This window comes from Solanum verrucosum, unplaced genomic scaffold (genome assembly GCF_900185275.1).
Source record: "Solanum verrucosum unplaced genomic scaffold, falcon-dt-bn FXZP01000280.1, whole genome shotgun sequence".
In the NCBI taxonomy this organism is placed as follows: Eukaryota; Viridiplantae; Streptophyta; class Magnoliopsida; order Solanales; family Solanaceae; genus Solanum; species Solanum verrucosum.
Window position 1 is genome coordinate 664,464 of NW_026019982.1, and position 12,925 is coordinate 677,388.

The 12,925-nt window shown below is 32.9% G+C and overlaps 2 protein-coding genes across 2 annotated transcripts; one reads left to right on the forward strand and one right to left on the reverse strand.

The window, feature by feature from the left end:
- The first annotated feature begins 403 nt into the window (after positions 1 to 403).
- On the forward strand, positions 404 to 5,322 carry LOC125817650 (uncharacterized). Its single transcript, XM_049497212.1, has 2 exons — positions 404 to 2,978; positions 5,029 to 5,322. Exon 1 carries the CDS (start codon positions 584 to 586, stop codon positions 2,936 to 2,938), a length of 2,355 nt encoding a protein of 784 aa, XP_049353169.1. The 5' UTR covers positions 404 to 583; the 3' UTR covers positions 2,939 to 2,978; positions 5,029 to 5,322.
- A 2,399-nt stretch (positions 5,323 to 7,721) lies between these two features.
- LOC125817653 (basic leucine zipper 61-like) lies at positions 7,722 to 11,037 on the reverse strand. Its single transcript, XM_049497215.1, has 5 exons — positions 10,463 to 11,037; positions 9,891 to 9,981; positions 9,647 to 9,773; positions 9,045 to 9,219; positions 7,722 to 8,182 (listed from the first exon to the last, which is right to left on the reverse strand). The coding sequence occupies exons 1-4, from the start codon at positions 11,005 to 11,007 to the stop codon at positions 9,059 to 9,061; spliced, it is 924 nt and encodes a 307-aa protein (XP_049353172.1). The 5' UTR covers positions 11,008 to 11,037; the 3' UTR covers positions 7,722 to 8,182; positions 9,045 to 9,058.
- Positions 11,038 to 12,925: the final 1,888 nt, after the last annotated feature.

Consider the following 12,925-nt stretch of genomic DNA (forward strand, 5'->3'; position numbering starts at 1 on the left):
TGCCATGTCTAATCACCTATCCGTAATTTTTCTCCATTTACATCTACCTCTCATTAGACCTATCAATGTCAATCTCTAGACCTTCTTCACCAGGACATTTGTGTTTCTTCTCTTAACATGTCTGAATCATCTTAGCCCCACTTTCGACATATTGTCTATCGCTTAAACCAATCTCATCTTATCTCGTATATCTATGTTTCTATTCTTGTTGCTTCTAGTTTGATATAAAACTTGAATTATCATATCATTTTAAACAAAATTCATATGAAAAAAACAAATATTTTGGAATATTACTAAAAGAAAAAAATGTCACAAAATTAGGACAACAAAAATATTATTGTAGTATCAATCAAGCCAATTTAAATGCCAAAAAAATTAAAAATTATTGTTTGAATGTTGATCCAAGCCCATTTGGAATTTGGAAGGAGAAGCACAATGAATAAGAAATAAAAGAACTGAACAGAATTCAAGAAAAACCCTGCTACTGTTCTTCTCGAAAAAAATCAAAATCGTCTGAATTTGATCCTTCAAAAACCTGAATTTCTTGCTCATTCCCAAAGGAGAACTGTTCCTCTATATAGATATGTCAAATTCCCCAATTCAAGAACCAACCATCGACGACTCTAACAACGCAAACGAACCAGACAAAGAAAACCCAGACTCACAATTTCAATCTCAACCCCAAATCTTGGAACCCCTTAATCCCCAAAACCAAGAAAATCCCATCTCCAGTTCGCAAAATCAAGAGACCCCAGATGTGATTCTTGAAGAAAAAGACCTAGAAAACCCTCATCAGAAAGCTGAAGTTGTTACGGCTGATGTAAATGCTGATTTTTGTTTAACTGTGGATCTACCAATTGCAGATACAGAGGTAAGTGTTACTGACCTTCGAATGATGTCGCCTAGTAATACTAACAAGCGCACTAAGCGGAAGAAGGGTAAATGCCACACAAAGAAGTTACAAGCTATTGAGAAAAAAATGCAAACGCTTAAGGAAAACCTAAAGCCTGTTCCTTTTTTCCCTTCCAAGATTCTTGATTTTGATAGGCATGAGAAGTTACTGAGGCGTTTGGGGTTGTGGGATTTTGTACATATAGAGTTTGATAGAGATTTAAGGGTGGATTTGATTGCACAGTTGATTGCTACTTATGATTCTAAGTTGAGGGCTAGTTATGTTAATGATTTTAGAATTGCGGTTAATAGGGCTGATTTAGGGCGGGCACTTAAGCTGCCTTTGAAGAAGGACAAAGGTAGTGTTGCTGTGGTTGATGGTATGGACGTGGATGCTGATCCCTTGTCTGAGGAGTCGATAAGCTTTCTTGAGAACTTTGTGTCAATTTGGGTGCTTTTGCATGAGGACGCGTGGATAATGCCTAATGAGGTATTAAGTTGGACTAAGGCTATAAAAGATGGGCACCCTGAGAAAGTGGATTGGGCTGGATTGTTCTGGTTCATGGTGGAGAAGGAATTGACACAAGGGGACCAGTTAGTGGACTGTTATTATGCTGCACATTTGCAATACTTGATAAAGTCACAGCGTGAGCAGGTGTTGTATAGTGACGAGCCAGAAAAGGTGGAGTTTGAAGCTGATGTGAAGGAGGAGGATGACTGTGGTAATGAGGACAATGCAAGAGTCGGTGGGTCAATCGAAGCTCAAGAATTGGATGGAGCTTTAGGGGAGGAACTGAGTATTGAGTTGACGTTGGGTCAGGATCTTGGCCAGAAGCAAGAGGTGAAGGATGTGGAGATGATGGATGTTGAGGAACACAAGGAAGAGAAGGAGGTGGAGGAAGAGGAAGAGGAAGAGAAACAGTGGCTTTTTGATGAAAGAAAAGATGCTAACGAGCCTTTGTTACAGAGATGTAAGATGCAGGAAGCAGTGTCTTTGGATAATGATGAGGAGAAGAAAGAAAACCATGAGTTGGCAGATGACAATGACAACGACACTAACAATGACAATGATAATGTGAATGATGATGATGTTGAGGAGGAGGATGAAGGAGCAGAGAGGCATGAGGTTGAAGATGAATTTGATGTTATTCCTAGTAATGGTACTCTTGTTGAGGATGGATTGACAGGAAATCTACTTCAAACGATGGAAAGTACACAGATTGGATTTACTTCACAGGGGCAACTTCATGATCAGTCTTCAGTTGAGCTTCTCGCTACTAGAGATGAGATGCATACAGGTGGTCCCTTTTTTGGCAGTGGAAGTAAGAGAGAGATGGAGATTGAGCCTGATGTGGCTCATCATTCTCTCCATGGCAGCAGCAAGAGGTTGAGGATTGAGGGGGAATGGGACGAGAAGCCATTAGATTTTGGATCATGCATGGAGCAAATGCAGCATCTAATGATGAAGGCTAGGATGATGTATGAAGCAAAGGAACAAAATGAGGATCAACTAAACATAAACCAGCAAATTTTCCTTAGTGAAGTGCATAAAAGGGATAGCGTAATTGATCACTTGCATAAGTCTAAATGTGAGGAAATACAAAAAAGGGATGGAGATATTTGTCGTCTTGAACGGGAGCTTTTTATGATGGGAAATATTTTGGATGGTTACAGGAAGGCATTGAAGGAAACCCAGAAACAGTTCTCTGAGTATAGGAAAAAATTCCAGCTGTCTGAAGAACCATACTACAAAGATGCTGGTCCTGGAGGTCTAATGTTGAGCTCTGCTGAAATGGAAAAGCTACGCCTCAAGCAAGAGGAAGAAACTCGATCCAATTGCTTGTTCTTGGAACAAAAAGCAAAAGAAGCAGAGGAAGAATATGCTGGTCAGTTTGAGAATTTTATGGGTAAGGTTCAGATGCTGGATAAGAGGTTGATGGGCCTTGAGGATATAGTGAAGGACCTCAGAAACACGAGTCCAAAAAGTAAAGTTCCAGAAAGTGAGGATAAAATTTCAGAAACTCCTGACTGCCCCGCAGATGAATGATTTGCTTTGCCAAATCTTCAGTTCCATGGTTGAAATGCAGGTAAATGCAAACTTATGGTGCTTTATGTTGTCTTCTACCTTGTCATGTATGATTATCTCCATGTTCCCATCCTCTGCTTTGCATGATGCCTTATTTCAATATGTCAATCGCCGAAGGTCTTTTTTGACTGTTCCCCTTTCCTATTATATGTTGGTCTATTTTTTCATCATTTTTCTGTCACTCACCACTTTTATGTTGCAGTTTACATGATTATTTCAATTAGACTAAAATATTTAGTCACTACAGATGTTGGACACTTTGAAATTGAGTCTATAAAGAAAAGGAACAGTAAAGACTTGGAAATCAGATATTTCAAAATAAATTATTGGAATATTGGAACATATTTAATCATCCAAAATACATGACCTACTATGACTTGCATAGAGATGTAGAGGAGAAAGTTGAATAGAGTATGGTATTATTATTTTAAGATACAAGTGTTAAAACATCACTTCAAGAGCTAAAACGGAAGAACGCGTAGTTGAACATAGATCAAATTGAAGATTAAACTAATAGAATACAAGTTTTTATGGTTAGAGTAGGAGATAATTCCAATTAAGTAAATGGGTCTAATTGTTTTTGGACTAGCTAAAATGGAAAGTAGGTCATTGTGGACGGATATTTGCTTGCTACAGGTCTAGTTTTTCTGAGGTTCTGCATGAGACATAACTTATTTGTTGGGTTTTTGCTTTACCATTTCCTTGTTTACCTCATCCTTCAAGTGACTACATTCAAGTGGATCTAGGCTCAGTTACTATTTCAACCCAGTCTCCTTCATTCAACTAAGCCATTCCTACTATCTTTACAATCACGGACCTGTACTCTGCTCTTTGTTTCGGGTGAAATGTGCACTTTGTCATTGCAAAGTTTTTAAGTTGTATGCATCAATCTTTACTCTCATGTCTGCCTTTTCTTGGAAATTTTACTCTCAAACATCCAAAATTTGATCATTTTCCTTTTCTTCAAAACATTTATTTTCTTTGCCCCAAACCTTTATATGAATCTTCACATGTCCCTTTTAATGGATATTAAGATTTACCTTTACATATAATATATATATATATATATATATATATATATAAATTATTATTTTTTGAAAAGGACGTTTATAAACTTTTCTTTTCAGTCTTCTAAAGGAGGAAGTACAGTCTTCTTCCGTTCTTTTGTTTCTCTTTTCTCTCCTTTTATTTGTATTTTAATTTTCAATTCTTCTATTGTCGGTGCTTGCTATCATCTGATTTTGCATTATCATTTGGGAACTCTGTTATCTTTTGAGATTCTGATATAGGATGTATAAAGCACCAAAAAGAGAGCTTCAAGATTTTCAAAAAGGGGTATGAATTGTCCTGCATTTCTGTATCTATAGTACGGGAATGAACTGTATTGTATTGGTCAATTCTCTTTGCTAAATTGAAAATTGGTTTTCTGCTGTATGATTTTGCTTTCTTGTCGTGGAGCTGTCTTTCATTTGAGATCTTAACCTTCTACATTATGAAAAATGTTTAGGATAATAAGAGAATCAAAAACATATCAGCCATCACTTATTGCCAAATAAATTTTGAAAGAGAACGTCTTAGTTGTGACCATAATGTCTTATTTCTAAATCACCTCCAACAAAGAAAAGGAAGATAGAATACATCTAGTCTGTCACTTTTCCTCTCGGATGTTTCAGTGATAAAATTTCTATGAAGTTTGTGTATATTATCAATGAAATATTCGAAATTATACATTATTCTGCAGTCCTTAGTAATAATGCAGATTTGGCATATCTCTAAACCATAGTTGTGCCTGCTAATGCTTATAGCTCAATCTAGAAACTGATGTGTACAACGATGGATATGTAAAGCAACATTTTTAGTAGAAGTGTTTGGGGATACATTACAAAACATAAAAAAGTTACCGACTTTGCTTTTCCACGCGAAAGATCATCGACCTTAAGCATTGTCTGCATACTTCCGAGTAGACCTGTTTTGATGTTCCCTAAAGCTTCTTGTTATCTGCATAACCTGCTTATCTATGTATCTAATATATTTTTCTTATGACAATACAGGATTTTGCAGATGTTTAACTTACATTTGACATGGTGCTTCTTATACTACTGCCGGAAGGTCGTTATGCAAGCATTTTGGAGAAGGCTTACTATAGCTCAGGCTGATTTATCTAAGTTTTTGTTTTGGGGCCTTCTTTGTAATGCTTTAGAAGTCTCAAGTACTTAAAATTCCATCAGGTATTGATGGATGTAACTCTAATGTGATTATTGCATAGGGATGTGACTTTATTTTATGTATTAGTTTTTGGATTTACAATAGTATATATATACCATGTAATGGTATTGACTTTTTCCTCAACTCTTCAAGCTTGGTCCATTTTTCTTTGGACTTGATATCTGGTTATTTGCAATATAGTTCAAGTTTGGTCTATTGGAAACAATCTCTCTACCAATGTTCTTATGTTCACGAGTTCGGTCTAAAAATACACTTTTTGGGCATCATATATCAAACAGACGTTTTCTAAAAATGCAAATGGGTGAATTGTCCACCCCTACCGGGCACTTCACCTACAAATGGATGAATTGTCCACCTCTATCGAATGTATGTAAATGTGAAGAGTATTGTAAAATGATAATATTGAGGACTCCATGTTGAATAGACAGTTAATATAGTAGGGGGGTGAACTCTTTGATTTGGTTTGTGTTTTTAGGGAGGGTCCATTTTGGTATGTGTTTTTAGGGAGGGTCCATTTTGGTATGTGGTGCCTAAAAAATGTTTGTTTTAAGCTCGGACTCATCTGTTCACACTCTAATCTCTTTAAAACGTTACTTCTGAGATTATATTAGGTATGTTGTTGTTGTCATCATCTCGTATCCAAATATTACTGGTCCGGCCTGTCTAGAGTCGCATTGGGTAGACCACTAAGATGGATAAAACATTTATTATCGAAAGGTTTTTCATTTAATTCTCCAGCTCAAGATTCAATTAAGAATGAAGTAATTTCAACCCATTTCAATTATTGTGATGGAAATTCAAAACATAGCATGTGCTTTTCATAGAATGACAAATCTGAAAGTTGAATTATTATCATTGTTGTAATAAATGGAGTACTTCCAATTTTTTAGCTCTAACTATAAATTTCAGCTGAATTATATGCATAATTTTATGTGCATGTGCTTAACTTTATGAAAACTTTATTTGTACATTTTTGGCTTTAAAGAATTTATCTTTTTTTGCAATACTTTTTAACTTTTATTTTGTTTCTATATTTTATATTATTGGCCCCAGTTACTATTGACTGACAGTCAAAGATGACTGACCACAAACAATGAAATTCACTATATAGTATTTAACTCACTGTAAATTTTTAATTATGAATTTAGAATTTAATATTCATGAAGGCTAATAAAAAATGTCACGTTAATATCATACTTCTATCGTTTCATTTTAACTATCGTTTTAAACTAGACGAAAGGCTCAAAATAGTCCCTCATCTTTGGGTTAAGGCTCAAAGTCATCCTTGAGTTTTCACATGGAGCACTAATAGTCCCTCATGTTTGCAATATTGGTGCACTTTTGGTCCTCTTCAAAAAATTTGCCTATCTTTTAACATTAATTTTGTCCACAATTTTATCTAAGGAATGTCCAATCGTCTTTTTATATATTTAGTAGAAATAATAACTATATGTGAGAGAAGGTGATAAAAAGAACACATTGTTCTGTTCAGTAGAAATATTACTGCAGCTAAACTAAGAACATCTTAACATATGACGTTGGAAGAAAAGAAAAAAAAATGTACTATTGCACGTGAAATTATCGTGATGAACCTCTCGACTTTACCTGCAATACAATTTCTACTTAACAAAACAAGATGTTTTTCTTCTCACATTCTCTCATATGGAGTTATTATTTCTACTAAATATATAAAATGACGATTGAACATATCATACATAAGTTATGGATAAAATCAATGTTAAAAAATATGCAAAATTTTGGAGGAGGACCAAAAGTGCACCAATATTGCAAACATGAGGGACTATTAGAGCTCCATGTGAAAATTCAAGGATGACTTTGAGCTTTAACCCAAAGATGAGGGACTATTTTGAGCCTTTCCTCTTTTAAACTATATCTTATATTATTAATTTTCTTTTATGAGCATAGAAAAAGCTAAAACGATAATTAAAATGAGACTGGGAGAGTATTATTAAATTGCATACTAAGAATGGAACATAATAAAAGCAAAAATACATGTAAGACGAATGCACGATACTAACCAGTTGAGATTAAGGGGGCATTTGACCATGAAAATTGTGAGTATTTGAAAAAAAAGTATTTTTTTGTTTTCAAAGTGATAAATGATATTTGAAAATTTGAGTTGTGTTTGATTATGAATACAAATTAAAGTTGTATTCAAATTTTTGTGAATAATTTAGAGTGAAAAAAATCTTTTGGTGTTTTAATTTCGAAATTCAACTTGAAGTTGATTTCTTATATGGCCAAATGTGTTTTCTAAAGTTCCACTCCCAAAAACACCCCCTAGGGTTCCATATATTTATCAAGAACCTTTCTAGTCTCGCCTATCAGTCATTTACATATTAATGTAGCAATAAGTACACAATAACAACATTATATTCAGTGTAACCTCCCAAAAAAAATTTCAACATAACAATAAGTATTAGATAGAAAACTGCTATATAACAGTAGAATGAATAGAAAAGATTCATACAACCGATTCCAACTAATCCGAAATTGTGATTTCAAATACAATAAAATGAAAGAAATATTTACATTTACCAAGATAATACATAGTAACAAGATAAAAAAAATAATTAAAAATAACAACCACTCACAAGAAAAGCACTGACTAACCCTGACATCAAACAGCTAACTGACAAGTCACAATCCCCAATACAAAGAACTCCACATGCCCCCTTCCAACAATAAAATTTTTGAAAGTAGTTCATAGAAATATTTTCTAATTAAAAAAATAGAGAAATTAATGATTGAAAAATAAAAATAAAAATAATAAGACACTCATCCCTAAGCAGAAAAACAATTTAAGTTGTTTATATGGTCCCCTAGAAATTGAGAGATCAATGCAAGAATTCAAGTGACCTTATCTTGTCCCCTCCATAATAAGAAACTTTCTTGGTAGGTCCAAACACCACATGAATCTGCTTAGTGCTTCTCCTCAAGCTACATTCTTTTTTCATCCTGCATACAAATAATGGGGCTATTAGGGTTCGTGGAACGATCGCATCTCCAAAAGATGTAATACAGACAATCTATCGTAACACAAACATTAATAGCTGGTTTTTCAGTTCAAACTTGTGCATATATAATTTTTATCATTTCTTCTAATACTTCCTTTTCATGGAAATTATTGTTTCCTTGTAGGGAAGAGTCTTCCACCATTATTTCATAGATTAGGATTGACCATCATTGGTATCTTTATTATTATTATACTATTAATTATGACATTACTATTTGTTGGTACCAATTTTGGTCCCCTCTTCCCACCCTCCCACCCCTACTATTTATTGGTATTCTCAACAATATGCTAAGTATTTTTTTTATTAACACACTCATCTAACTAATTCAGATTCATATCACCTATAAAGAATTCATTAAAGTAAAAAAGCTTTCTATTATAAATTTTATCTATTTCTAGAGAGCTCAAACTCGAGGTCATTAACTAATTAAGAGTGAAGAGAAACTCATCCATCACATTGGATCGTTGATGGTAACCATGAATAAAAGTCATCTTAGGCGAAGAGTGGGTTGATGCAGATTCTCGCCAGAAAATTATGTGGTGTATATATATATATATATATATATATATATATATTAAATGTTGAAACAATATTTCTACAAATATAAGGTCTGAGTATATTTTACTCCCTCCGATCCAAATCTCATTGGATATGTTGTTGTTGTTATTGTTATTGTTGTGGAGGTTAAATATTAGCAATTATATGAGTGTATATTTAATTTTGTATATTTTTTGTCAAATTTTCTGACTCCGCCACGGATGATAACACATATAAATCTTACTGAAATAACAACAAAAGTGTACCTATAGCTGAAAAATCAGTTGACAAGCTGTTCTTTCTTCTCAGAGCCATTAACATCTTGTTGTGTCTTTATTGGGTGTTCATCATCATCATCATCATTTTCCATCTTCTTTAAGTTCTGTTGGTAATATATTTCCCTCAACCTCTCTATTTCTCTCTTCAATGCTTCTTGATGAGCTATATTCCCACACACACAAAAAATAAAAATAAAAAATTAGCGACGAACAAAATTTCGTAGCTGAACTAACAACAAAAATCACATATTAATCCCATTTAATTTATTTATGAATAAATAATGGATTATACGAAAAATCAATTAGCTCCAGATTACCAATAAATTTTAGCTAATTAATTTCATATTTTCTAGAAATGAAAAACGTAACATTATATTCAACAATCAAGAATAATGATTATCAGTTAAGCATCTTTTATCGAAAAATTATACCAGGTATACAAATCAAAGATTATATGTAGAATTGGGACTAATTGATGTAGCTAGCTAGGGAGGTATTAAAATAATTAATGAGAGTACAAAAGAAGCTACATATATAGAAAAATGAATATATTATAATATATAGTTGAGTGAAAAAGAAGTAAATTTTACCATCTTTAAATATTTTATCTTGGGCAAGAGCTGCAATTCTTTGCTTGAGGACACTATTATCAACATTTAGAACCAAACGTTGGTGGTCCAAAAATGCAACTCTTGGTGACAATACTGAAACTTCAGCCTTCATAAAACCAAGAAAAATCAATTAATTAATTAATATAAATACTCAAAATTATTAAAAAATTAAACAACTTTTAATGTCATTAATTACTATAGAAAATAAAATTATTTTGCTTACTTGAAGTGTAGTAACGCTACGTTCTAGCTCTGATATGTACTGTAATTTCCTCACCCGTGACCTTTGTGCTGATTGTCTATTTGCCAAGATCCTATATTAAAACCAATAATTCAAAACAAAAATATAATTATTACCAAATAATTATCAATAAACATTATATAAATTCCACAATTTTCTTAGACATTGTAGTATAACTTTACTATTATTACCATATTAACCTCAGAAAATTATGTTCGCGCACTAAATTATTCTGAATTTGGAATCAAATAATGCCGGTGTTATATTAATGAACTATGGTTAAGAAGGAAGTTATGTAAAAGCAACGAGACGAAATATTGAAAGTTGTAATTTGTACTATCATAATTGTATAGAGTTTCTTAAGTTAGTCAACTAATAATTATTATGTCAGTAGAAATGTGACTTTTTTATGTAATAACTATTAGTTGAGTGACTATATGAAAAATCAATTCTTCTGATTAACAACACATCTGTTAAAAGATAATGCAGGTGTGTTATAAGATGAGTTCAGGAAAGAACAGAAATCTCGTGTGAAACAGAAGGAATAATTTTACCTTTTAATTCTCTTCGGATCGATGATTTTTTCGCTAGAACTATCAGCAAGATCATCAGCAGTAGTTTGTTCATTATCAGACTTGCATGAACTTTCAACTTCTTCAGGTTCAATCTTAAGCTGTTGCGGATGCTGCTCCTCTCCATGAATAACTTTCTTTTCTTCGTGATTAATACTGTTATGATCCGAAGGGGACGAAGGATTGGAGTTGTGTTCATTATTATTATTTGCAATGTCGTCATTATTAAACATAGACATAAGTTGTTCATCGTCGAATCGATCGAATTCCGTGCCCGTTGTTGTCCGAGTACCCGAACTCGATAGCCTAATTCGGCATTCTTCAACCATTGGAGCTTCGAGAAACGCGATGGAATCGCTAATGGATCTCCGATGAGACCCTCGTTTTGATGATGAGAAGTCGAGGAATTCATCTACCCATGACGGGTTCTGATGGTGATTGACAGTAGTGGTTTCAATTTTTTGATGTGGTGAAAAATCAGGCCAATTTTTAATCATGTTTGGTACTCTAGGAGGTAATTGTGCCATTTTGGATTGAAATTGAAAGCCAAAGTAGTCCAAACTAGAAATGAGAATTGGATGTGTGATTTATATAGTGAAGGGAACATGGAATGTTTAGAAAAAAGAACATAAAAACTAGCACAAGGACATGGTGGTGATGATTATCAACATTATGATATACATATTGTTATTTTATTTTTTATTTTTAACCTATGGTTTTTTTTTCTATAAGTTTGGGGGTGGGGGTGGGGGGGTCACATGGGAAGATTGGGACAGCTATCTACAGCTGGTTAGAGAGGTTGAGTCTCAATGGTATTACTGGAAAGTAGCAGTAGTTTAATGTAGAGGAATCAGAAACCACGTGCCCTTGTGACCATGCCTTATAAAAAATTTATCGAAAATAATTTTTCTATTTTCTCAAAGTTGGAATAGGAAACCTCACTTGTGAATTACACCGAGTTTGTTTTTATTGTTGCACTAAATCAGTATAGTCTTTTAACATTGTCCTCTCTTTTTTAATAACTTGAATACAACCTATTGTTGCATAGGACCCATAAGATCTATAATAATTTTGTATGTTTTAAGGATTAGGCAGATGAAATTAAGGATATTCCGATCCGCCGTTATGAGGTTAGTGTAAGTGTTGAAAAATGAAAAAGTCTCGCATTGTTAGTTAATGAGATGGGCAATTTTCTTATATAAACTTGAACAATTCTTTCTTCAGTAATATCACAACTAAGTATTATTATCCCTCATTTCATATTATTTGATCTTTATTGACTTGACACATTCCTTCGGAGGAAAAAACATTCGACTGTAGTGTAAGTATGTACAAATAAATTGTCATACACGTGCTATTGAACACCGTCTGATTGAATTAGATGGTCAATGAGAGAGTTGCATGGGCATGATTGGGCACAAACTTGCACCAATTAATCCAAAAATAATCAATCAACACTTCACCATGTGAAAATCATCATGTCCCTCAGATTGTACAGTACCTCTGTCCTATACTTTCTGTAGAACGTGTTATCACTTTCAACTTGTCTTAAATAAATTTGACATAGTATATTGTCAGCCTCGTAAATTTTATTTAGATACTCAAATTATGAACAAAAGAAAATTGTTTGAATGGTACATTATTTATCTTCAATTTTAAGACTGTGGATTTTGAGTACTAGGAGCAAAAAAAATTAATGAAGGTGAAAGCTCCTCCGAGGGAGAGGTTACCAAAAAAAAGGGTAATCAAATTATGATTTGTTCCAATTAACCATTTTAATACATGATAAATATTACGATACAATTTTGGATTTTTTTTGCGCGTATTCTCAAGTGTCTTTTACATAGATAAGTTAATCATTTAAATTATGTTAACTTCTTTAATTATACGCATTCGCTTTAATAAGCTGTAAAATCTTAAGCATGTTTCATTTGTGTATAATTAAAAGAGATGACATGCTTTACATTGCACAAAGAAATTTCTAAAATTTGAACCGAAATAAAAATATTTTATCAAATGTTCAGATATTCTATTAGACAAATCATAATTTGAGTATCCTTTATTAGTTACTTGTTCACTTGCTAAATCAATATAAAATTATTATTTTTTAAAATCATTTTACCCCTACAATTGGGGAGCCTACACAAATTTAGAAATTCCAAAGATTTTTTTTCCTTCTAAAATTCATTAATTACTTTATATGTATTCCAATAATATCTATTCATATGTCTTATGCTATTAAGCATATTTTTGATAAATTATCTTGATGTTCATTAATATTGATAAGGGATAAACTGATAAAATTGACCATTTTATTCATAATTTTCATAATACCGTATAAAATGAAAAATGACCAATTAATATAAAATAGAGGAAGTATTATTTTACAGCACAGATTAAATTGCCTTCATACAAAATTCAAAAATCATTTTTGTCTATTAGATA

What these genes read in the sequence shown, in the direction of transcription:
- LOC125817650 (XM_049497212.1), top strand. Translation starts at nt 584, where the DNA reads ATGTCAAATTCCCCAATTCAAGAACCAACCATCGACGACTCTAACAAC.
- LOC125817653 (XM_049497215.1), bottom strand. Translation starts at nt 11,007, where the DNA reads ATGGCACAATTACCTCCTAGAGTACCAAACATGATTAAAAATTGGCCT. An exon ending in GATCCGAAGAGAATTAAAAG is followed by an intron (nt 9,982 to 10,462) that starts GTAAAATTATTC and finishes GTTTTAATATAG; the next exon opens with GATCTTGGCAAATAGACAAT. An exon ending in AGATAAAATATTTAAAGATG is followed by an intron (nt 9,220 to 9,646) that starts GTAAAATTTACT and finishes GTGGGAATATAG; the next exon opens with CTCATCAAGAAGCATTGAAG.